At 41.3% G+C, this 27327-nt stretch overlaps 1 protein-coding gene across 4 annotated transcripts in view; it reads right to left on the bottom strand.

Annotated features, from left to right (window-relative positions):
- PEX7 (peroxisomal biogenesis factor 7) overlaps positions 1-27327 on the bottom strand; it is a 504207-nt gene that overhangs the window by 321517 nt on the left and 155363 nt on the right. For all 4 annotated transcript variants that reach the window (XM_073627348.1, XM_073627345.1, XM_073627347.1 and 1 more), the window contains exons 4-5: positions 5333-5410; positions 1903-2011 (exon numbers count right to left, since the gene is read on the bottom strand). In XM_073627348.1, coding sequence (XP_073483449.1) covers positions 1903-2011; positions 5333-5410 — 187 coding nt within the window. The remainder of the gene's footprint in view (positions 1-1902; positions 2012-5332; positions 5411-27327) is intronic.

The following is a 27327-nucleotide window of genomic DNA, read 5'->3' as shown; positions in this document are numbered from 1 at the left end:
GTCTAAACGTCTGACATGGCCCTCTTATGTCTCATGCACACTGCAGCTCAAAAAAAAAAGCTGCTTTTACAGGCAATTAAACTTTTTATTTTAGCTTGAAGAAGCCTGTACTTTTTGGGCTCTTTTGCACGTTTTTATTGAGCTTTTTTGAGCCTCTTTGAGCATAAGTGTTTTTTTTTTCCTCGGTTCATTTCTCCAATTTTTTTTTTGGTGTTTTTGAGCTTTTTCATGCTCTTTAGCACGTTTTTGGGCACTTAGACATCTTTTCTGCTCGAAAGCGCCTTTCCTAAACACATGTTTGGTGTGTGTGTGTGTGTGGGAGGGGGGGACTGCCTATAAGAGCATATGCCTGTAAACTCCAGAAAAAATCATAGTGTGCATGGACATATTGGTTAACATGGAGGGGAGTTTCCAGGCAGAAAACATGAGCTCAAAAAAGCTCAAAAGCCTGTAGGAGCAGCTTCTTTGAGCTGCAGTGTACATGAGCCCTTATGGGGGGTTCCTGCTGTAAGTGATGGATTACTAAATATATTTTTTAAGGAGAATGCAACAGAACACAACTAATCCTAAGTGGACAAGATAAAAGGAAGGTACTATGGTAATGAAATCTCACTATTGGAGCATCCACTGCATTTAAAAAAAAATACTAGGAGTTATCTTCTCTTATATTGTATACATATATTTTATAATTTTATCTATAATGCTATCAGAGTAATGGAAATCCTCAACACACACAAAAGTGCAAATCGTGGTGTTCAGTGGGTATTATTAAAACCCACTGAACACCTTGATACTTCCATTACAAGGAGTACACTAAGCTATATGGTTCATTACATCCTGGTCATCTGCAAACTGTTTGCTTTGTCCTGCACTGCACCAAATGCACATCTATCATATTGCATGGCAACACAAAGCTGAAATCCTATTTGAAAAGGGTCCAATATCAGGCTGAGACTTAGGGCCAAAGATACATACGCTGAATACATTATCCCAATGATATTCAACCCAAAGTATGCCTGCACCTTTTACTTTGAAAATTTAGCACTAACCTTCTGTAATTATATCATTATTTCATTTTACAATAACTGTCAATTGTACACAAACTTAAGATATCAGCACTGCCTCTAAAAAATGTTACAGCAAAACTTTGAACTGACATAGCAGCAATGCATGTATCTGTCTTTCAGTAAGAGTATAGTGCTACTGTTCTTTATGAGGTGTGAGCATTTATATATTTCACTTCGCAAGATTACTGTTTTACTTCCTATCTCCTACTCAAATAAGGCACACACTCCAGGCTACCAGGTTTTCAGCAATCATGTTTGGGTTTCTACAAGTTTTTATATGTACTGGCCTCCAATCAAAAATATAATGCTACCACCTAGTGGACAAAGTCTATAACACATGCAATATCAAGAGTGACCTTTATCAGTATTCTTGAAATTATGTATTAGAACAGGGGTCTCCAAACATTTCAGTATAAGTGTCACATTGTATAATTTACAAATATTCACAGGCTGAAAAAAAACATAAGAGTCCCTCCCCTACATCAGTCTCCCCTTACATCACAGGACATCCCCCCCTCCCCGCCTGTTGTTAGGGTCACCCTTTTATCAGGGTCACCATTAAAATACCCTTTACTTCAGCAGCAGAGACCATAGGCAGCCTGCTGATCTTAATCCTCAATCTGTACATATTAAGGATACGCCACTGACCCTAGCTAAGAGTCGGATAAAATCTTGTAGCTGGCCAAATGTGGGCCATTGGCTATAGTTTAGAGATCCCTGTAGTAGAACAACAAAGTAAAGTGGAAAACATTTTAGGACATTTACAACAATGGTCTGTCATAAATACCTCTAAACAATTAACTTTGAATGCCTGAATGTAGTTTTAGCCACTTACCTGAAGCAGACGCAAAGCAGCCTGGAATGTGTGGGGACCAAACAGTGCTGTAAATAATATTTTCATGGCCTGTGAAAGTGCAAAGTGACTTCTCAACTAAGGGATCCCACTAAAAGCAAAAAAAAAAAAAAAAGGAAAAAAAATTAGCTTAGGAAACAAATAGGGAATGGGTGTCCATAAGGTCAAAGCACACTACATTTCTCTTTGTAAAACTGGAATTTACAAGGAGTGAGACAATGATGAGAAATGTACCCCTAACCTCTTCCTCCAATAGAAAATTGAACTACCCAGCCAAATCTCATTCTGCAATGCCCCACAGAAAGATCACATGTGGCCAGCTATGGATAATATAATTGACGTTTTATGGGCTATACCCCACCAGAAACTTTATAGAAAAATATTAGTGACACATATTTCTGTAGCGATTTGTGGCGGACTACAAAGTTGCTGCTGTAGCTAACAACAATGTTGCTCTATGCAGCTACAAATTACTGTTACATTGGATAACACAAGTACCTAATGAAGCCAGCAAATAATGCAAATGGTAAGGCAACTGTACTACAATCTAGGGAAACGCTGTAACACTGACCTTTCATTCAGTGCATTTCATTTTCTCAAGCAGCATAATTATGAGTAATAATATGTACTTGACACCTTTTATTGCATACTTGTCTGGTGATACCCCTTACCTTAAAAAAAAACCTTCTAGCAAAAACCCAAGCTTTGCCGTATTTTCTAATCTGCACCACTTTGTGCTTCCGAAAACCAGCAGAAACATTTGTAAAAAGAGAGAGTGGAACTAAACCCTGTCTATACTTTACAGCCAAGGAAGCAGCTATCTTAGCCTCTGTTTGATCTGCAGTTTCCATGGTGCCGCACATGTGATCAGCTATAACCTCAACCATTTGATGTTTTGACAGTTCGATTGATAGCTGACATAATCACACTAGTAACTGTAACAGTTATTCAAGAAATGCCTTGAATTTAAAGGATAAGTTCGCCTTCAGGAAGATGTTATACCCCCATTTAGAGTGTAATTAGTTTCAGCTCCTGCCCTCTTGACAATGGTAGGGTATCCTCTCCCCTGCAGCTGCTGTCACATTTAAAACTAGCATGGCTGTGCAGAGCTCTGCCCCCACAGCCGCATCATGCCTTCACAGGGATATGTGAATGAATAAACTACAGGTGCCGTCTGCCACCGCAGCAGAGGAACTTGTAGTTCTCAATGGACTAGGAATTTGCTGATCAGCAAACTCATAGTCCATTCACTCTTCCTCCTGCTTTCTAATTAAAAGCCTTTACAGAGGAACGGGCAGAAAAGAGGGAGAGTATGCAATGTTTTGCAGACTCCTGTAATTATTTATCTGCAAAAATATACGCATTCATAATTTTGTGAACTTAGCCTTTAACTGATTTTGGAAACAGTTAAATGGTGGGTGTGTTTATTTCCACTTTAATTTATACTGCTATACATGTCACATGGATCTGCAACAGTCAAAAAGTGGGAGTACAAGGTCAAAAACAGTAATTTATTAAACTGTCACTATTACAACCCCCAAAATCAGTCAAGGCTTAGCAGTGGCAATTCTTGGTTATGCAATAGTGCAGCTGAGATACTACCAATATAGAGATGCCCTGAAACTCTTGGCTGGGTCTGCCCTACAGCAACAGTAACATCATCTTCCTAGCTGAGAGTAAATAAAGACAGCAGATGTCACCACCGTCACGGAGAAATCAGCAGGCAATTTCAGTGTCTCAGCTGTGTCCAGACAACAAATTAGGTGCTACAGTATCTCACAAAAGTGACAACCCTCACATTTCTGTAAATATTTTATTACATCTTTTTATGTGACAACACTGAAGAAATTACACTTTGCTACAATGTAAAGTAGTGAGTGTACAGCTTGTATAACAGTGCAAATTTGTTTTCCCCTCAAAATAACTCAACACACAGCCATTAATGTCTAAACCGCTGGCAACAAAAGTGAGTTCACCCCTAAGTGAAAATGTCCAAACTGAGCCCAAACTCTCAAAATTTTGTATAGCCACCATTATTTTCCAACACTGCCTTAACCCTTTTGGGCATGGAGTTCACCAGAGCTTTACAGGTTGCCACTGGAGTCCTCTTCCACTCCTCCATGACGCCATCAAGGAGCTGGTGGATGTTAGAGACCTTGCGCTCTTCCACTTTCTATTTGAGGATGCCCCACAGATGCTCAATAGGGTTTAGATCTGGAGTTATGCTTGGCCAGTCCTTCACCTTTACTCTCAGCTTCTTTAGCAAGTCAGTGGTTATCTTGGAGGTGTGTTTGGGGTCGTTATGTTGGAATACTGCCCTGCGGCCCAGTCTACCAGAGGAGGGGATCATGCTCTGCTTCAGTATGTCACAGTACATGTGGACATTCATGGTTCCCTCAATGAACTGAAGCTCCCCAGTGCCGGCGGCACTCGTGCAGCCCCAGACCATGACACTCCCACCACCATGTTTGACTGTAGGCAAGACACACTTGTCTTTGTACTCCTCACCTGGTTGCCGCCACACACGCTTGACACCATCTGAACCAAATAAGTTTATCTTGGTCTCAGACCACAGGACATGGTTCCAGTAATCCATGTCCTTAGTCTGTTTGTCTTCAGCAAACTGTGGGCTCTCTTGTGCATCATCTTTAAAAGAGGCTTCCCTCTGGGACGACAGCCATTCAGACCAATTTGATGCAGTGTGTGGTGTATGGTCTGAGCACTGACAGGCAGACGCCCCACCCTTCAATCTCTGCAGCAATGCTGGCAGCAGTCACACGTCTATTTCCCAAAGACAACCTCGGGATATGTTGCTGAGCACGTGCACGCAACTTCTTTGGTCGACCAAAGCGAGGCCTGTTCTGAGTGGAACCTGTCCTGTTAAACTGCTGTATGGTCTTGGCCACCATGCTGCAGCTCAGTTTCAGGGTCTTGGCAATCTTCTTATAGCCTAGGCCATCTTTATGTAGAGCAACCATTCTTTTTTTCAGATCCTCAGGGAGTTCTTTGCCATGAGGCGTCATGTTGAACTTCCAGTGACCAGTATGAGAGAGTGAGAGCGATAACACCAAATTTTACACACCTACTCCCCATTCACACCTGAGACCTTGTAACACTAACGACTCACATGACACCGGGAAGGGAAAATGGCTAATTGGACCCAATTTAGACATTTTCACTTAGGGGTGGACTCACTTTTGTTACCAGCAGTTTAGACAATAATGGCTGTGTGTTGAGTTATTTTGAGGGGACAGCAAATTTACACAAGTTTACACAAATTTATACAAGCTGTACACTCACTACTTTACATTTCTGCAGTGTTGTCGCATGAAAAGATATAATAAAATATTTACAAAAATGTGAGGAGTGTACTCACTTTTGTGAGATACTGTACTTTGTTCTTTACACTTACTAGTTTAGCAGTATGATCCCAAGACCCTGACACCAGGAACTGCTCTCCTCTTGTCTGACTCCAGTCCACACTGTAAACCTATAAGAGAAATATGAATATGTAGTCTATTACCAGTCAGCTTATAAAGGACACGGAGGAAAATTTAAAACACGTTTTCACTATCCATGCATAACCATGAAAACATTTTTTATGCTTTATGTAATTCTGACATGAATGAATTGTAAGACAATATTGCACAATAAACAGCCCGCGATTTAGCAAGTACTGAATATACATATAATTTATAGAAAAACCCTTCTATCTGATAAACAGTATTGCAGAGAATAAAAATATAGCACGGATATATAAATACAATGTATAAGGAAAGATCTGATGACATTCACGGACAGCATATAAACACTTCTCTCAGACCAGCCAGTTTTCTCCTGGAGTACATTGGCCTCTAAAAAATTAATAGGGCAGAGTAGAAGGGCAAAGTTCTGCTACAAGCACCTATTATGAATTGCTGAGATCTTACAAACCAAAATTGATAAGCTTTCAGCAATAAGTAAGACTCCCTTTCTTGCTTGATAACAGGTAGTGGCAGCTCAAAAAAGCCTACTTAGGTACAAGGCATTGCTGAAGATATTCGAAAAACTTATTACAAGATCAAGTAAAGAATCACAAAAAATTAGGCCTTTAATTTTACAGCATTCTGTGCAAAGAAATTCCATCTACTGTAAAGATATGCAAAGGTTTTTGAAGGGCCATAGTTTTCTAAGGTGAGTGTACATAAAGTCAAAACCTTTTATTTTCAAAGAGTCAGAAAGGGTTAAATCTTCTGTTGCATTTTATTGTAATATGTGTCTCCACCACCAGGGAGATTCACTATTCTATTTGTTCTGGTGACTAAGGATGAGTTTGGGTGCGTTTGGACCTTAGCGCATGTGAGCGAACCCGCCAGGAAGCGGTCTCTGTACTGAGCCAATCATCTGTACTTAGGCAATCATCTGCAGTCAGGGTGTTCCCTGCCCCACAGCCGCATGCATATACATCCTTTATACAGTGCCTTGAAAAAAAATATATATATCCCTTTAAATTTTCCACATTTTGTCATGTTACAACCAAAAACGTAAATGTATTTTATTGGGATTTTATGTGATAGACCAACACAAAGTTGCACATAATTGTGAAGTGGAAGGAAAATGATAAATTGTTTTAAAAAATTTTTACAAATAAATATGTGAAAAGTGTGATATGCACAGAGCACGCCCATTGCACAGAGCAGGCGAGTGTAACATATTTATTATTTCAATTTAAAACAATTGCCTTTAAAACCGCACTAAAAAAAAAGTAATAATTGTAAACTGTATAACTGGGTGCATAAATGTTGGGCATGTAAGCAGTAAAGCAAGTCAAAGAAAATGTATGCAGAATGTATTTATATTTAGGGCTGAAACAACTAATGGATTAATCGACAACTAATCGTTTATTGATTACTATTTTCATAATCAATTAATCGGCCAGCCGATTAGTTTGCCTGCATACAGAATGCATTCTTTTTTTATATATCAGGAAATACAGTGCAGCACACAAACAGCTCAGTACACCGTCCATACATGTCAGTAAGTGCCTGAGAATTTGTGAATGTGTAAGGAGCAATGCCTCATGGGACATGTAGTCCTGGGCAGGAAGTGAATGGTTCTAAAGGCAGAAGTTTTCTTTATCATGCTATTGGGGCACTCTATACTGTACTTAACACACAGCAAAAAGCACTGTAGAAACAGATCAAAAGCAAACTAAATAGGTGTGTACTGAGCCTTATGCTGGCAACATGGATCAATTTTCAGATGAGAATATTCATATGAAAAATCTTTGTAAATTGGCTGAATGAAAGAATGTTGTTTGAAATTTTTACTTGCTTTTAACATTCTGTTTTGAAACAAATGTAATTTCTGAACGAAAACCACATACACTGTCTGAAAATTCCTTTGACCAAGCAGTTTTCTATTATTGCTAAACTTTCCTGTCACTGTGATTGAAAACGAACGTCGATTTGACCCCACTAACGATTCGAATAATGAACGAACATTCTTAAAATGAAATTTTTTTTTTAGGAAGTCATTGTTTTTGTATGACCAGCATATAATATATTACAGTTCTGTTTGAAAATCTGCAAAACAATCTAACTTTTTTTTTCTTTAAATAAAAAAAGATCTGATGATATTTACCAGATTCAACCCCCTAATAGTATATACAGTATATATCTCTAATAGTATATATACAGTATATCACTTCTGTCTGTTATTCTCAGAGTGGATTAGAGATTTTGCTCTCCAACAATATTATTGTTGTTATTTATATTTACCACTGCATTTAGATATTTAAAGCGGAGTTCTGCTTAAAAAAAAAAAAATTTAACCACTTCAGCCCCGGAAGGATTTACCCCCTTCCTGACCAGAGCACTTTTTACAATTTGGCACTGCGTCGCTTTAACTGCTAATTGCGCGGTCATGCAATGCTGTACCCAAACAAAATTTGCGTCCTTTTCTTCCCACAAATAGAGCTTTCTTTTGATGGTATTTGATCACCTCTGCCGTTTTTATTTTTTGTGCTATACACGGAAAAAGACCGAAAATTTTGAAAAAAAATGATATTTTCTACTTTTTGTTCTAAAAAAAAATCCAATAAACTCAATTTTAGTCATACATTTAGGCCAAAATGTATTCGGCCACATGTCTTTGGTAAAAAAAATGTCAATAAGTGTATATTTATTGGTCTGCGCAAAAGTTATAGCGCCTACAAACTAGGGTACATTTTCTGTAATTTACACAGCCTTTAATTTATGACTGCCTATGTCGTTTCTTGAGGTGCTAAAATGGCAGGGCAGTACAAAACCCCCACAAGTGACCCCATTTAGGAAAGTAGACACCCCAAGGAAATTGCTGAGAGGCATGTTGAGCCCATTGAATATTAATTTTTTTTGTCCCAAGTGATTGAAAAATGACAACAAAAAAAAAAAATTACAAAAAGTTGTCACTAAATGATATATTGCTCACACAGGCCATGGGCATATGTGGAATTGGACCCCAAAATACATTTAGCTGCTTCTCCTGAGTATGGGGATACCACATGTGTGGGACTTTCTAGGAGCCTTGCCGCGTACGGGGCCCCGAAAACCAATCACCGCCTTCAGGATTTCTAAGGGTGTAAATTTTTGATTTCACTCTTCACTGCCTATCACAGTTTCGGAGGCCATGGAATGCCCAGGTGGCACAAACCCCCCCAAATGACCCCATTTTGGAAAGTAGACACCCCAAGCTATTTGCTGAGAGGCATGGTGAGTATTTTGCAGCTCTCATTTGTTTTTGAAAACGAAGAAAGACAAGAAAAAAAATTTTATTTTTATTTTTTCAATTTTCAAAACTTTGTGACAAAAAGTGAGGTCTGCAAAATACTCACTATACCGCTCAGCAAATAGCTTGGGGTGTCTACTTTCCAAAATGGGGTCATTTGGGGGGGTTTTTTGCCACCTCGGCCTCCGAAACTGTGATAGGCAGTGAAGAGTGAAATCAAAAATTTACGCCCTTAGAAAGCCTGAAGGCGGTGCTTGGTTTTCGGGGTCCCGTGCGCGGATAGGCTCCCAAAAAGTCCCACAAATGTGGTATCTCCATACTCAGAAGAAGCAACAGAATGTATTTTGGGATGTAATTTCACATATTCCCATGGCATGTTTGAGCAATATATCATTTAGTGACAACTTTTTGCAAAAAAAAAAAAAAATTTGTCTCTTCCCGCAACTTGTGTCACAATATAAAAAATATTCCATGGACTCGACATGCCTCTCAGCAAATAGCTTGGGGTGTCTACTTTCCAAAATGGGGTCATTTGGGGGGGTTTGAACTGTCCTGGCATTTTATGCACAACATTTAGAAGCTTATGTCACACATCACCCACTCTTCTAACCACTTGAAGACAAAGCCCTTTCTGACACTTTTTGATTACATGAAAAAAATATTTTTTTTTGCAAGAAAATTATTTTGAACCCCCACACATTATATATTTTTTTAAAGCAAATGCCCTACAGATTAAAATGGTGGGAGTTTCATTTTTTTTTTTCACACTGTATTTGCGCAGCGATTTTTCAAACGCATTTTTTGGGGAAAAAACACACTTTTTTAAATTTTAATGCACTAAAACACACTACATTGCCCAAATGTTTGATGAAATAAAAAAGATGATCTTAGGCCGAGTACATGGATACCAAACATGACATGCTTTAAAATTGCGCACAAACGTGCAGTGGCGACAAACTAAATACATTTTTAAAAGCCTTTAAAAGCCTTTACAGGTTACCACTTTAGATTTACAGAGGAGGTCTACTGCTAAAATTACTGCCCTCAATCTGACCTTCGCGGTGATACCTCACATGCATGGTGCAATTGCTGTTTACATTTGACGCCAGACCGATGCTTGCGTTCGCCTTAGCGCAAGAGCAGGGGGGACAGGGGTGCTTTTTTTTTTTTCTTTATTATTTTTTTGCTTTTTTATCTTATTTTTAAACTGTTCCTTTAATTTTTTTTTTTTAAATCATTTTTATTGTTATCTCAGGGAATGTAAATATCGCCTATGATAGCAATAGGTAGTGACAGGTACTCTTTTTTGAAAAAATTGGGGTCTATTAGACCCTAGATTTCTCCTCTGCCCTCAAAGCATCTGACCACACCAAGATCGGTGTGATAAAATGCTTTCCCAATTTCCCAATGGCGCTGTTTACATCCGGCGAAATCTAAGTCATAAAATGCTCGTAGCTTCCGGTTTCTTAGGCCATAGAGATGTTTGGAGCCACTCTGGTCTCTGATCAGCTCTATGGTCAGCTGGCTGAATCACCGGCTGCATTCTCAGGTTCCCTGTTGAGACAGGAGAGCCAGAGAAAAACACGGAAGACGGTGGGGGGGGGGGCATTCCCTCCCACTGCTTGTAAAAGCAGTCTAGAGGCTAATTAGCCACTAGGATTGCTTTTACATGAAAGCCGACCGCTGGCTGAAAAGAATGATACCAAGATGATACCTAAACGGTAAACTATAAAAAATTGCATACCTGAAAAGCAAACATGATAAAACATAATAACAATAAAACATTGTAGAATAGAATACAGTAAAAAAGAGCAGAACAATAGAGAGAATAGAGAGAGAAAGAACAATAAAACGACAACTATTTTTTTTATCTTATATTTTTGTTTGTGTTTTTTTTTTTTTAATACTCAACTAGTGTATGGTAGCGTTCAAAACATTCACCAATGCAAAGACCAGGATTGTCAGGACAGGAGGGACAATAATAGCGGGTGTCACGCCTATATCCGCGCTTGCTGCAGACACATCATCTTTTTTGGGGGGGTTCCTTGGGTAGGGGTACTCGGGAGGACATAAAGAAAATGCCGCAGACTGCATTTGGTTGGGGATGTGAATGGGGGAAGTACGGGTGCTGCAGAAGTGGTGGGTTCCCAATTATTAGGATTGGCGAATGCAGCAGGAAGGGCACTATGGGCACGACGGGCCTGTGTTTGTCTTCTTCTTGGTGGCAGCGGGACACTACTTGTGCTTGCCACCTCACCAGCTTGAACTGCACTTATGGGACTCGCCACGTCACCAAGTGTTACTGCAGTGCTGGTTTGACTACGACCGGGGTGTACTAGGCCGCTGGTGCTTGCCAGTTCACCAAAACGCTACCAAAAAAACTGTTAGCGATCGCAGGGATCAGGCCTGACTCTGCGAACGCTGCAGTTATGCGTTTAGTGTTTTGTAAGTGACAGTGATCAATCGATACTGCACTTGGGTGGGCTGGGCCGGGCCGGGCGGAGGGGCAAAACGCAGGTGCTAGCAGGTATCTGGGCTGATCCCGCTAACACTGTGTTTTTGGGAACCCTAAACTGCTGGGGACGCTAGTATAGATCTGATCGGATCAGATATTGATGCGTTCAGATACTATACCACTAAGGGAGGCGTATGCTGCGTGCGTGGGTGTTAGCGGTACTGGCACTAATCTGACGCTGCCTGGGGCGACGCATATCACCGCCGGGCGATCAGGGGGCTAAACCTTTATTCGGTAATAAATGGCGGGTGTCCTGACACTATAAAAAGTAAACTAACTAACCAGCGTCACCCGTAATGGTTATACGGTGATCAGTGGTGAAAGGGTTAACTAGGGGGCAATCAAGGGGTTAAAACATTTATTAGATAGTATATGGGGGTCCCTGTCGCTATAAAACACTGACGGCGAACCTAAATATTTACGTCCCTAGCGGAACCAGTGACACTAATACAGCGATCAGAAAAATTATCGCTTAGTGACACTGGCGACAGGGGGTGATCAAGGGGTTAAAACTTTATTAGGGGGGGTTAGGGGGGTACCCTAGACCTACAGGGGGCTAACACTAACTGCCCTAACACTTCTAACTGTCACAAACTGACACCATGCAGTAATCAGGAAAAAAAAAAAAAAAAACACTGCTTGGTGTCAGTGTGACAGGGAGGGGGAGGGGTGATTGGGGGGGATCGGGGGGGGATCGGGGGTGTAAAGTATGCCTGGCATGTTCTACTGTGTGTGTGTGTGTTGTGCACTCACATGTCTTCTCTCCTCGGCGCCGGAACGGAAACTGCCGGGCCGAGGAGAGATGACATCACATCCTCTGCCTCTGTGTACTATATCTCATTGGCTGGGAGTGATCGCGAGGGGGGGGCCACGATCGGATGGCCTCCCCCTCATCTCTAAACGCTCCCAGACAAATGCCGACCGCCGCTGGCACCGGGGGGGGGGGACCCCCTGCCCGCGGGAAGGCAATCACGTACCAGGTACGTGATTTTGCCTGCCCGTGCCATTCTGCTCACGTATATATGCGTGAGGCGGTCGGCAAGTGGTTAAAAGTCAGCAGCTACAAATACTGCAGCTGCTGACTTTTAATAATCGGACACTTACCTGTCCCAGGGTCCAGCGATGTGGGGGAACAAAGCCCTGCTCATCTCCCCCTCCTCTCTGCGGCGCCTGCATTTTAACTGTGGGCCCCCGGCTGTGGCTTCACCCACTGCGCATGCGAGAGCCGCGCCACGCACCATGACTGGCCGGCCAATCATCTGGAATCTGTGACGTGTCCCAGATGATTGCAGAGAGGGAGGGGGAAGAAGTGATCTCCCTCATGGTGCGCCGGAGAAAGTGGGAGCTGGAACCCTCTGAAAAGAGGGTACCCCCCCAAAAAATGACATGCCAAATGTGGCATGTCAGGGGGTCACCTCCCTTAAAGCGGAAGTTCCATTTTTTGGCGGAACCCTTGCTTTAAGAATAAATTGCCTTTTTTTAAACTTTACATATTAACTAAATTATACACCACACTTTTAAGGATATTAACCGATTGACCAAAACAATAATCGGCCAACTAATCGATTATGAAAATAATTGTTAGTTGCAGCCCTATTTATATTAGACCTCTATGTTACTCTATATAAATTATATCAGTATAAGCAGTCTAGACTGTTTATGCAGTCTCAACAGGTAATTACAGTTATTTAAGTAAACCACATCAATGCAAATACTGCAAGCTATGGTCAAGCTGTCATTTGATAATGTGTGAAGTTTTGTGCTATATATTGGAAAGCCTATCAGTCTGTGTGTTTCATTTAGTGTACTGCAATGTGTGTTTTAACACGTTACTCTTTGTAATGCCTATGAGCTCCTCAGTAAATTTGAAAGTACAAACGAAAGGCTCCTCTATGACTGGATCCCCTTCCAAGACACTTCAGCTCACAGTAGGAGGCAGAGCTGTCCATTCATAAAGCAGTGTGGCAAGGTGCTGAGTGACACAGTGGCGTACTAAGGGGGGTGTGGGGGGTGCAGTCTGCACCAGCTGCCAACTCTCTGTAGGTACTCTGGCCACCTGACATTTGTTTTTACAAAAATAAAAAACAATCAAAAACAAATGTTGTCACCCAAAAGAATCGGCACCAGCTGCTCCCCTGACAGTGGCAGTTCAGAGCCAAGGGGAAGCTCTTCTTCAGCTTTGGTTATATGACAGAGCCAAAGGAAGGACTTACCTCCACTCTTAACTGTCACTGCATCTGGGCTAAAGATGGGAGTCTGTACGAAGAAGTTGGTCTGTACTGAGGGAGTCTGTGTGCTGGGCGGAGGTGTATTTCTGTACTGGAGGGTCTGTACTTGGGGGAGGGGTGTTTGTACTAAGGGGTCTGTGCTGGGGAGGCGGTCCATCTGTATTGAAGGGTTTGTTGGGGGGGGGGGGGGATCTGTACTGTGGGGGATATGAGCCTTAGGGGAGATCGCTACTGGGAAGAGGGGGTAACATCTTCCTGTACTTTGTATAGGGGCCTGCACTCTCTGTGTAATGCACTCTTAACCCCTGCACTCTTTGTGTATGCACACTTGGACCCTACACTCACTGCTCAATGTGCTCCTGAGCCCTTAATAATTATTGTTTAAGATAGGCTGTGTCGATAAGTATATGTAATGGAACAATTCAATTTTTTTAAATGAGTGTGCTGAGGTTTATACATGTCTCTCATTAGGGCACAGTCATAAAAGCACATTTTATAAAAATAAAAGTGGTATATACTGTATGTGCTGTGTATAGCAGGGGTAGGCTCAGGTTTTAGTGAATTATGCTCTTTTAAGCCGTTTTATGACCCTAGATCATTTTTGTGGGCGGGAAGGGGGTTGTAAAACATTACTGCCCCCGGGTGCCAGATATGCTATGTACACTGAAGTGATAAGCACATTTTTTCAATCCGCTGCAGTTGAAGCTAGCACAACGTATACAAGTGTGGTTTTTAACCAAATTTTTGGCTACCATAGCAATACCATTGGCAGCTGGGGTAAGATCCTGGACAGTTAGCATTCATACACAAAGACTATATTAGGCACTTTTGTATGTACATCTCGCAATGCTTTCCTGCACCCAGGGAGTAGCACATGTAACAAACAGCCTGCCATTTAAGTGAGTGGCTGTACACAGCTGTTCTCTTGTAAACGTTGATGCATCTTTGCACTCATATTCACCTGCACATGCATGTCCAACGATTTTCCCAAATGCTGAAGTTTCATGTTCACACTGTGTTTTGCTTGAACTTTGTACTGAGCTGTCCAATAACTAATGAATCACTAGGAAGAGTCATTGTTCTAGGTGCAAGCTGCAGCTTGAGCTTTGGAGCTCTGTAACTAACAGGCTGCTAAGCAGTCTCTAGAAAATATGTGGAAAGGAAACTAAAGCTTTACCTGCTGGAGCAGACATAATTCTTATGCAATATTACATAAAATTATTATTTTTTTCATTCTTACCACCACTACGTTTCCTTTAAAACCTCAAGGCTAGGTTCACAAATATACAGATCAGGGAACGCATGCTATTCGCATGCGTTAACAGACCCACAGGTAAAACGCGCGGCTCTTTAGCAGATGCGCGGGAGTGCCATTAATGGTTTATGGCCTTCCCACACATTGGAAACCGCAGCACATTTTCTGGTGTGCGAACATGCATGGTGCATGCATGCTGCAGCACTGTAACTGGCTTTTAAGAAAAACTAGCGGCGCTTTACCGCTAACGGACCCCCGCCCAGTGTGAAAGTACTCTTATGATTGGCTTACTTTCACTTTAACAACAAAATACACAATGCTGCTTAATTCATAAACATCAGAAAGAAGTTAATAGAGAAGCACCTAAAGCTGAGTTAGAGAAACTAATTCCTGTAGGCTGCTTACCCTGATTGCTTTGGCTATTAAAATTCATGTCTTCCTTTTGCAGAGATAGATTTCCATAAAAGAAGTTTCATAAAAAGAAAACACTTTCTTCCAGCCTTAAAAGGATGTGTTATCATCTGCATTCTCTGCAGAGCTGCAACACGTAGCTATTCATTTTTTGCGAAGGGCAATTGCAAATGGCTGAACTAAAGTTCAAGCCTATTCTACAAGTCTAAAACAAAAAAAAACAATGTTCATTAAAATAACCAGACTTTCTAGACTGTCGCTCTTGTCTGTAATTAATGTAGCCTTTAGCACTGGAAACAGTACTTTCATCCTTCACATGCCAACAGGTAAGATAACACTGCTTTACAAAAAGTATATGAATAACTGGACGAATGTATTAATGTAATACTGAGTCACATTTATTTCAAATGCTAATTATGTTCTCTAGCAGGAACACAGAAAAAAATATTCCCTAAAGGGACTCAAGGCCAAGTATGGACTGTTAGCTGCCATATTTTCTTTTTGCATTGCGCAAGATCCCAAATACCACTTGGGCCAATCCACACTACACTTACTGCTGTGTAAAACGTCTGTCACCGCAGGGACACACAGGAAACAATTGCTTCCTATGTGTCCCATTTACACTACAACACAGAGATAAGACATGCTGCATTTTATCGCAGTGTACTGGCATACCGCTGCCCAACACTGCACCGTATGAAGTGTAAGTTTTGTACACTTCACATATTGTGTTTAAAACAAAACAAAAGAAAGCCCAGCCAGCAACGCAGAACGGCCGGAATGGTAAATTACTCCGGCTGCTCTGCGATTTGCCATTTTAACAGTGTGAATTGGCCCTTAGCCCTAGGTCACACCGATCATGACATTGAAGTTGTGCTACTTCAAGTGAACTTCAAAAGTAATGCTACTTCAGGTGCTACTTGAAAGACATCTCTGACTTCATGCACAGATATCTATGCAAGTCGCACCTGAACTTGCAAATAGTCGTCCAGGAACTACTTTAAAAATCGGTGCGACTCCTACAGAGTCACCAATTTGACAGCTTCCAATGTGGACAATAGGGTGTGACTTAAACTGAAACTGTCAAATCGGATGACAAATCGCACCTGTGTGATCAGGGCTTAATGCAGAACAAAGCAGGCAGTCTCTTCTGCAATAAGACACATTTACCTACCTGGTCGCAGTTAACTACTAAATGTATACTGAGCTGTGCATGCACAGCTCAGAGTGCATTCCCAGGAAACTGTAGCTGTTCTGGAATGACTGACTCCCATGCGCATGTGTGGGATTACATAATAAAAATTGCAACGCTAAATAAATGAAGTTCAAAGTAAATCATAAAAAATAGTCCACATACGGTAGTGCTTAAACACTAAAGTGCATAGTGACAGATGAAAAGAAAGTCCTTTGAAGTAATATCCAAAGAAATATGATTGTTTAGATGATTATACACCTGGTGCACCTACACCGTGATAGTAAACAGGATGTGAGCTTAGCAGATCTCTAGACGTCACGTTATAAGAGTCTAGACAAGCGTTTACATAATGATCCAGCACTCAAGGCGAACCCCTCAGTGGTTGGACCGGAAAGGAAGGTAACATGGCTGGCCAAGCAAACCCCTGGTGTTCCTCCGACATGACCAATAAGGAAGAAAAAGGGGGTCCACACAGTGTAAAACTGTAAAAACTTTTATTTTGAGAAAAGGTTGCTAAACACTTACAATAATCCAGTGAAAAGTCAGCGGCTAAAATGGTAGTTCCCAGGCGTGGTTAGTTCAGACATAGACTATGTCCTACATGTTTAGCCAAAAGTGACATCAACGGGGAAATGGAGTCTATGTCCACCTCCGCACCATTATATATGTCCAGGGCAGGGAGAGAGCAGCTGTCTCTGTTAAATTCCATTTGTTATCAATATGGCTGCCCTTCTGCTAAGCCTCATTCCGTGTGAGGGATTACGTCAGCCTTCGACTGGCAATCAGGAGGCCAAAAACCCGGAATTAGCCAGGGGAGAATATGACAGCAGCCAGTGAGGGATGCAACTGTTGCCCGGCATTCACTTCCCAATCACCTTGCAGACAATGGACAGTCCATATGTTTGTTTTTGTATTTTTATTGAGGGATTTGAACTTATATAGGGATGGGGATATATGGGATGCCCAGTAGAACAAACAATTAGTTGATTGTATCTGAATCAGTTGGAACAATTATGTACACTTCACAGAACATCGCTTCACCTCCAGGCACAGCTAGCACATGGTTAGGCCCAACAATGACTCAGTCAGGCCCTAGAAATTGCCATTTGCAAACAGAGACCGCAGGTGCCTTTTAGTGTAGCAAAAATAGAATAGGAAGTCTTTAGTGCTAGCCGTCCTATGATGGACTACTGCTCCCAGTAAGTCCTCTTCAGGCCCTGCCAGCCCTCTTGACTGCAGCTGCCCGACTTCACTGCCCATGACATTGCAATCCTCACTGGCTCCACACCCAGCTCTGACTCTTTCCTCCCAGTCCTCTTTGGCATGTCTCTCCAGTACTCCCGATAGCACATGTCACTCACCAGCCCTCCTGGCTGCACACACCGGTGTTTCTCTTCTGAAGACTTGCCCGGCAGTACTAGCTCCTGCTGTCCTCTCTCTGCGCATCCTGTTCAGATTCTTCATGCATTCCTGAAGGGATCTAGCCTGCACCCCGACAGCCTAGCACTCCATCTACAGTTCTTCCACCGGACAACTCCTCTCCAGCTGGGCTGACCCTGGGTATTTCAAGGAGACCTGCCCCCTGCCAATCCTAGTTGGGGATTGGTCAGGGCTCCCTGAGACAACCCAAACAGCTTCACCTCTCTTCTAGAAGAAAAAAGGAGGCGACTGTGGAGTGATGCTGTCTGAGTCGCCAGTCAACTCTGAGCCACTCCCAGCTCACACAGATCAAAACAAATGCCTAAATTTACCTGCTCTCACAAAAAACTAACCTCTAGCACCTACTTAAGTATTGATACTAAAGATTTTTCATCACTCACGACCATGCCGGAAATATCTTAAGCCTAGTTCACACAGGCTGCATGCAGGCTGCAGCGTCATCGGCTGGATCAATAGAAACCGGTCAACATTGGGCCGTGTGTATGGCAGCCGGTCCAACAGAATCCGGCCAATTTCTGCTTACCGGCTCCCGATCTGCCCTCTCAGCCAATGGCTGAGAGCGCTGAGCAGAGTGTTCAGGCGGGGGGGGGGTGATCCCCCTCTCAGAACACAATAGCACAGTGGGGGGAGATTGCTGTACTAACATTGTATTGATAGTACAGTGGCTCTGCTGGGTTGAATGAAAAAAAAAAAACTAGTATTGTGTACAGATGGAAGGAAACCACAGGAGCTAGGAGTAAAATAAGCATTGCTCCTGTTCCCGGTGCCCCTAGACTCAATGAGCAGTTAACTACTGCAGTGTGGTATGGCCCCACAGCAAAGGTATTTTTTTCTAGTATTATCTAGTATTTTTTCATATTTGGGCTTAAGCAATATTGTGTGTTATACTATAAAAGATGGTTTACTCCAGGGTTGTAGAAAGCAAATATTGCTTGCTTGAGGTGTTTGCTCTGTTTATTTGGCATATCTTTTTTCAGACGTGCTACATATAATTAGGCACATAACATGCAGTAACTCCTAGAAACTAAGCAGAAATTGTAATTTAGTCATCTAGCTTGAATATTTTCAAAAGTTATTGCTTAAGTGTAAGTTTACCTTTTTTAGAAAAATGAAAAGATAAACACCCTACACCCTCCCCCAAATTGCTTAGGTAGAAATGACTTTCCCTGCTGTACTTACCTCCGTCACTTCCCAGCTGGTGCAGCGGTCTGGAAATTTGAAAAATTATTTTAACAACAAGTAGCAAAGTTTTAAAACAAATAAAATGCACTCACATGCAGCTCAATAGGCGAAGGCGTGTCAGGTGAAGCAATGGAAAAAGCCAAGGAAACCTTTGATGACAGCAGCGAGCGCCTGTGTCAGCAGGAGCTGAAGCCTAGAGGAGACACGGGAAGGAGACTGGTCTTCCCGAGTCTCCTCGAGGCTTTAGCTCCCGCTGACACAGGGGCTCGCTGCTGTCATCAAAGGTTTCCTCGGCTTCTTTCATTGCTTCACCTGACATGCCTTCGCCTATTGAGCACCATGTGAGTGCATTTTATTTGTTTAAAACTTTGCTACTTGTTATTAAAACAATACTTCACTAGAAGTGGCTTGGTGTTTCTCTCTCTTTTCCCTGCCCTGTTGTATCTAAAGTCTCCGGGTCCCCAGCCTGCGCCTGAAGCAACCTCGCCACAAGTAGCAGTTAAACACCAGAGACTTTTAACCCCTTCCCGCAGAGCATACGCAGATGTGCGGCCTTGGTTTTCGGGGGTTATACCGGGATGATGCCCGCAGCTGCAGGCTTCATCCCAGTACCTTTTTTAGAGCCAGCGATCGGCTTTCCAGGCATAACAACTGATGCGGCTAAAAGTCGCTCAGCTGTTATACCGGAGGAGCAGGAGGGGGCTTTGTGCCAGTCTCCTGATTGTAAACACGGAAGCGACGTCATGACATCACTTCCTGTGTACTGGGCTGCCAATGGCACCGGTTTTAAAAAATACAGTATTCAGAATAGCAGAAAACGGCGATCTGAATACTTTGAAGTGCAAAGGAGGAATTTTAGACCCCCAATCCCTCCATAAAGAGTACCTGTCACCACCTATTACTGTCACAAGGGATGTATACATTCATTGTGACAGCAATAAAAGTGATCAAAAATTGTTTTGTTTTTTAAACACAATTTTTTTAATATAAAAATAAATAAAATAAATAAGAAAAAAAAATGTTAAAGCGCCCCCGTCCCCGCGAGCTCGCGCAGCAAAGAAAACGCATACAGAAGTCATGCCCGCATATGTAAACGGTGTTCAAATCACACATGTGAGGTATTGCCGCGATCGTCACAGCGAGGGCAATAATTCTAGCACTAGACCTCCTCTGTAACTCTAACCTGGTAACCGTAAAAAAAATGAAAGCGTTGTCTATGGAGATTTTTAGGTACAGTAGTTTGTCACCATTCCACGAGTGTGTGCAATTATAAAACGTGACACGTTTGGTATCAATTTACTCGGAGTAACATCATCTTTCACATTATACAAAAAAATTGGGCTAACGTTACTATTTCGTTTTTTTTTTTAATTCATGAAAGTGTCCCTTTTCCCAAAAAGTTGCGTTTAAAACACTGCTGCACAAATACCGTGTGATGTAAAATATTGCAACAATCGCCATTTTATTCTCTAGATTCTCTGCTAAAAATATATATATAATGTTTGGGGGCTCTAAGTAATTTTCTAGCAAAAAATACGGATTTTAACTTGTAAACACCAAATGTCAAAAATAGGCTTAGTCATGAAAGGGTTAAACTGACCTAACCCTCAAAGACTCCTATTAGGATTGTTTTTTATTTACCACTGATTTGTGGTGACTGATTTTTCACAATTAATCAGGAATATTCATGGGCTATATACACTACTCTGAAGTCTGTAGGTTTTAGCGCTGAGCTTCACAGGCTGTGTACCTTTTCTTTATTTAGAAATTTGAAATTCCTGCTCTTCTCCCTGCACGCTTCCAGGATGGATCAGAGTGATTTTGATTGGTCAGCGCCGGCACAGAACACTGCTCTGATCCATCCTGGAACCCAGCAGAAATAAAAAGGGGAAGAGCAGGGATCCCCAGGCCGGTCCACTGGCTGCACGGGCACTGGCAGCCCATAGTCCAGTGAGGTGTTAGTTCTCCTATTCATTTTTTCCTGAAAAAAAAACAGAAGTCTGGAAGGAACTACCTTCACTGAAACAATATACAGCATGTAAAATAAGTTTTGAACGCATCACCGTTTTTCTAGGTAAATAAACTTCTGAAGGTGCTATTGATATGAAATTTTCACCACACGTCGGTAACAACCTATGCAGTGCATACATACAGCACAAAGAAACCAAATGTATTTAATACTTTGTACAAAATCATTTGTTGGTAATGACAGCTTCAAGATGCCTCTTGTATGGAGAAACTAGTCACATGCATTGCTCAGGTGTGATTTTGGCCCATTCTTCCACAGTCTTCAAATCTTGAAGGCTCCATGGGCCTCTTCTATGAACTCTGACCTTTAGTTATTTCCATCGATTTTCTATTGGATTCAAGCCAGGCGATTAGCTGGGCCATTCTAGCAGCTTTATTTTCTATGAAACCAATTGAGAGTTTCCTTGGCTTCGTGTTTGGAATCATTGTCTTGCAGAAACATCCACCCTTGTTTCATCTTCATCATCCTGGTAGATGGCAGCAGATTTTTATCAAGAATGTCTTGGTATATTTTTCCATTCATCCTTCCTTCAATGAAATGAAGTTTGCCAGTACCGTATGCTGAAAAAAAGCCCCATACCATGATGTTCCCACCTCCAAACTTCACTTTTGGTGTGGTGTTTTTAGGGTGATGTGCAGTGCCATTTGGCCTCCAAACATGGTGTGTATTATGGCAGCCAAATAGTTCAATTTTGGTCTCATATGTACAGACTATATTCTATATAATACTCCCTGTATTTCACAGGCTTGTCTAAATGTTCTGCAGCAAACTATAAACAAATTTCAACATGCTTTTTCTTCAGCAATGGAGTCTTGTGTGGTGAGCATGCATACAAGCCATGGCGGTTGAATGTATTACTTATTGTTTTCTTTGAAACAACTGTACCTGCTTATTCCAGGTCTTTCTGAAGCTCTCCACAAGTGGCTCTTGGCACTTGGACAACTCTTTTGATAATTCTTTTCACTCGTCTGTCTTGCAAGGAGCACCTGGTCATGTCTGGTTTATGGTGAAATTATGTTCTTTCCACTTCCGGATTATGGCCCCAACAGTAATTACTGGTACATTCATAAGTTCAGAAATCCTTCTGTAACCAATGCCATCAGTATGTTTTGCAACAATAGGGCTGCAAAGGTCTTGAGAGAGCTCTTTGCTTTTACCCATCATGAGATGTTTCTTGTGTGACATTTTGGGAATGAGACACCTTTTTTATAGGCCATCAGTTGAGACTGAACCAGCTGATATTAATTTGCACTGACAAGGGGCAGAATTGCTTTCTATTTACTGATAGATTTTAGCTGGTGTCTTGGCTTTCAATGCCTTTTGCACCTCCTTTTCTTCATATGTTCAATACCTTTTCCCTGTGTCATTCCATTTTATTACACATAATTTAATTTGTGAACATATTTGTTTTGGTTTCCTTGTATGTATGGATTGCATGGGTTGTTACAGACATGGGGTGAAAATTTAATGTCAATAGCACTTTTAGAAATATATTTACCTAGAAAAAATGGTGACGTGTTCAATACTTATTTTACCCGCGGTATAGAACCAGGATTAGATCTTATTCCTGATCATACCAGTATTATCTGATAACTTCTCAACAAATAATTAATGACTAGCAAAGGTGCAAACAAGAGCAATGTCATAAAGGGATTGAAAAAACAATACAACAATTTACCGGTAATTATGATCATCAAAGCGTTATTTTTTTTCATTTTGTCAAGATATTTCTTGACACCTTGACAGATAATTTTAAACAGTCCTCTTCTGCACTATTTCAAAATATGCTGCCGAAGTTACTTTATGTGTAGGTGCCATATGCAGATGTAGTTTTGCACATAGTAATCCCGGAAATTACTGTAATTAGGCTTTCTGAACACATAATGATAGATGATACCAAGAACTGTATATTTCCACAGCTTGTATCTGATATTTTCTCATCAACCATATAAAAATAACAATACTTATGTTCTCACTTCCAACAAAATGACGGGCAGAAATAGAAAATAGCAAGCATATATTATACAGTGGATGAGTTAGTAAGGTATGTATGAACAAAATAATAATTACAAAGTAAAACCTTAGTAAAAGGGCAATATTCTTTCACCTTTTCACTACTTTTTATATCCTCAGAGAAATTCACTCGTGTGTTTGCCCTTCTGGGGCCATGTCACACTAGTAAATCTATATAGACCACTCCCTTCTATGAAATTGCACTGCCCAGCATGGGTACAGCAACAGAGCAACCTCTGCTGGTTTGGCCATCATCAGGAGCAATGCCTAAGGAGCAGATGCAAGCCACAAGCAACAGGATTACTAGTGTTACATGGCCCTGAGAGATGATTAAAGGAAAACTGAACCTTTGTACAGTTAACACTTTAACCAATCCCCCCCACCCACCAATCACTGAATGCCTCTCACCTGGACAAATACTTTGCTGCCTGATCCAGAAATCTTCACTGTGTGGCTCTACCTGATGCCACATAGCCTTTTTAGCCAAAGCTGACGTTCTCCTTTCAGTGCACATGTGTACCATAGTTCCATTCATTCCTTTGGGTAAGCTATACTCTTGGCAGTCTACAGTGTTCCAGCAGAGTACAGCTTATTCAAAGGAATAAATGGAATCACTTCACACATGGACTGCACAGCAAAAGGATGTTGATGAAATACAAAGGAAAGTATTTGTGCAGGTAGACAGCACTCAGAGGGTGGAGGGATTGTTTAAAGGACAATTGTATCAAAGATACAGTCGTCCTTTAAAGCATTATTTTTATCAAGTTGTTATGGGTAAAGTTATACTTTAATGCAATATTGTAAAAAATGCCCTAGTATCAATATCGTCACCTCGCCGCCCCCCCCACTTAATACTTACCAGAGTCCTCACTCAGTTCAGCACTGTGTCTGTCTATAGTCGCTCTCACAGGCTTTGCTGAGGCAGCAAGAGCCACTGGCTCCTGCTGCTGTCAATCAAATACTGCAAGCAGAGAGTGGGGGTGGGGACGAGCCACTCTGTGTTTGACTATAGATGCACACAATCTAGCTCGAGAGCAAGACCGCGCTTCTGTTCCCATAGCAAGTGGCTTGCTATATAGGCAGAGACAGAAGAGGAGTCATCGAGAACACCAGCAGGGGACCCCAGAAGAGGAGGTTTAGTGCTGCTCTGTGCAATTCCACAGCACAGAGCAGGTAAGTATAACTTTATTTTAAGAAAAAAAAGCCTTTATAACCGCTTTAACAAAGGAGCTGAATAGTAATGCATGCAGTATCTTAGCGTTAGTGTCAACTTAATCGACAACAACCACATCCAAGTTCAATGGTACTCTTGCCTATAATGGAGGTCCCTTTTGAGAGGGTTGCTATAGATCTGGGCGGACCACTGATGACGTCTATTAGTCGGCGCCAGCACATATTAGTAATTTTTGCAGAAGCAAGTCTTCTCAGAAACACATCCTCTAAGGTTATGGTAGAACAGCTGGAGCACATGTTTTCCAGTACCAGTAATTCCTGAATAACTTTTGACAAGTCAAGGAACCCCTTTCACGTCAAAGGTAATCAAAGAGCTGTGTTAGTTGTTGAAAATTACTCACATATGCGCCTCATTGTACCACCCACAAGCTGATGGGCTAATAAAACCCTTAAAGGTATGCTAAGCAAAGTGGCCAAAAAGGAAGAAAAAGACTGGGGCTACTTGTTACCATACTTAGGGTTTTTAGTAAGGTTAGTGCTACAGTTGTCCACTGGGTTTTCCTTTATGAACGTTTGTATTATAAACAACATGAAGACTCTTCGTAATAGCTAGGGCAAAATGAAAGCAAGAGGCCACACCTCACAACAGTAATCCAACAGATCATTCAGATGCAGAATAGGATAGCAGCGGACATGCCAACAGCCTAGGTACATATAGAGCAAACCTAGGAGGCACAAAAAAAAAAAAAAAAAAAGGAGGGAAAAATCCCGCACTGGAACACATTACAAATGCAATAAAAATGCTTGTAAACATGTATGTGGAAATACACACTGAATGTGGCAATTGTGGCATGAACTAGACCTTAATAAATAACATCTAATGGTATTTCACTATTGTGAGACTCTTACTCGCTCAGGTATATATAATGGATATAAAACGTGTTGACACTCCTGCGCAACTCAAATTGCTGCTCTACTAATAAGCTGCCTCCACTTTAACCAGATATAGATTTACATGTGCAAATCAAAGTAAAACTTGGTAATGTCGCCTTAAGATAACATACTGAAAGAAAAAGTTGGGCTGATTATGTGTTAAAAAAATATAATTAAAAGAACTAAAGTCCAACAAGTGATCTAAAAAATCAAATTTGATCCAAAAATGAGTGACGCAGTTCACAACAATGGTATCCAGTGAATCCTTCACCAAGTGACATTACCAATGTTTAGTCAAGATGTGCTCTTACCCACATGGTAGACCCTCTAATTATGGAAGGACAAACTCCCTCATGGTATATCTGCTACTATGGCGTCCAAAGGCATATGATGCAGGTAGTCCCCGTCTCTCCAGCCGTTCCTCCCACACTAGGAATGAACCATCATGGCAGCCCAGCAGTACCCAAAAATCAAATAAAAACAAAAGACCTCTGATAGTGTATTTATTTGCACATCCAATAGCCAAGAACATTGAAGTGCATGAGTTAAAAAGCTGCAGCAAGCATAAAAGCTAGAAAGCTTACAAAGCTAAAAATTGCGGTGAAGTAGGCAGCTTTTCCTTACCCAACCGGTTTTGTCCCGATAGGAATTCTTCCGGGGCTTAGGAAACACTTCCTGTCACTGCCATATGTAGAAAAACAATCCAACCAAGCCTCGTTTTCACACGCAGGCTTCTGCAATAGAGACCAAGCCTCATTTTGATATAACAAAGAAACTTGCTTAGTTGGTTCAAAGCAACAGGCAGTAACCATTGAATCAAGCCTTTATATCATATTGAGGTGCGATACCTCATCATAGAAGGATAGTTACCGCTCCCATCCAAAGCAACAAGGAGGACAAACTATATAGTCAGAACCTCCCACTTTCAAGAGAGGATCACAGGGGCTGTAGTGACCCCGGTGGTAGAAAATAGCCGGAGGGACACCACATTAAACTAATGCAGATATAGAAATTATTAAAAAATGTTAAAAAAATATATATATTAAGAATCAAAGAAAACAAGGCATAGTTGATGATGTAATTAGTCTCAAACCTTGCAATATCTATATTGTTCACAAATACATAAATAATGTTTTTCTAACATAGTTTAAATTCATGAGTTATTCACAAAATAATTCACGTCCCAGTTCACATTCAAGCCATGTGGTATTTGACTTTTTAAAATATAGATCCATTTCCTTACCAACCTGGATAGCTCCCTCACCTTGAGGCTACCCCTCCAGTGTGGAACAAAGTGATCTATACCTACAAAAAGGGTACCTCGTGGGTCTCCATTATGAACTAAGTCATAATGACGTGAGACATTGATTTTTAAAACCCTTGGTGATGTTACTAATATGTTTGTTAAGTCTAACGCTGAGGGCCCTGGTGGTTCGGCCCACATATTGTAGCCCACATGGACATTGGAGGAGGTACACTACATGTGATGAATAGTTTAACTGTATACTACCTATTAGTAGTATTGGACCTAAACTCTACAATTTTCTTGGGTTTATGAGAACTGAACCGACAGATGCAACATCTACCACATTTATAGTATCCAACAAGTTTGTGGAAGAGCGAAGGTCTAACAGGGGGATCTAAAATGTTCTATTCCATTCTGTCTTTGATGGACGAAACACCTCTATACACAACTTGAGGCCTTGATGGAAGTAGTGGTCCAAGAATGGTAATGTTAAGAAGAATATGCCAATGTTGTTGGATAATGCGTTTCACTGCATAGCGTTGGGAAGAATAGGAAGTAATGAATGGCATATTAAATTTGCCATGATCCACACCTCTCACTCTTTCCTCAAGTAAGGAATTTCGGTCTTTTAATCTCACTTCCTCTATAACTTTGTGTAAGTTTGCAGGGCCGTAGCCTTTTTCTATAAGTAAAAGTGTACACTGAGAGTTAAAGTCTTCCATATTGGTACAGTTTCTTTTTATTCTAAGAAACTGATTTTTTGGAATCCCATCAAGCCATTTTTTGTGATGGCAGCTATCCTTGGGGATGTAGGCATTTCGATCTGTGGTCTTGAAAAAGGTTAAGGTGACCAGCTTCCTCTCCTCCACCCTAATATCAAGATCCAGAAAAATAGGATTTTTTTTGTCATACTTGCCTGTCAAATCCTTTTCTTTTAGTACATCATGGGACACAGCGTCAGGGTAATATTCATTACCTGCTGGGTTATACTCCATCTCCAGGTGAATGGACCCTGGTAGACCAAAGGTCTTCAGACAGGA

Source organism: Aquarana catesbeiana, linkage group LG04 (genome assembly GCF_042186555.1).
Source record: "Aquarana catesbeiana isolate 2022-GZ linkage group LG04, ASM4218655v1, whole genome shotgun sequence".
NCBI lineage: Eukaryota > Metazoa > Chordata > Amphibia > Anura > Ranidae > Aquarana > Aquarana catesbeiana.
Note: the sequence above shows the minus strand (reverse complement) of the source record. Positions and strands in the feature narration are given on the sequence as shown.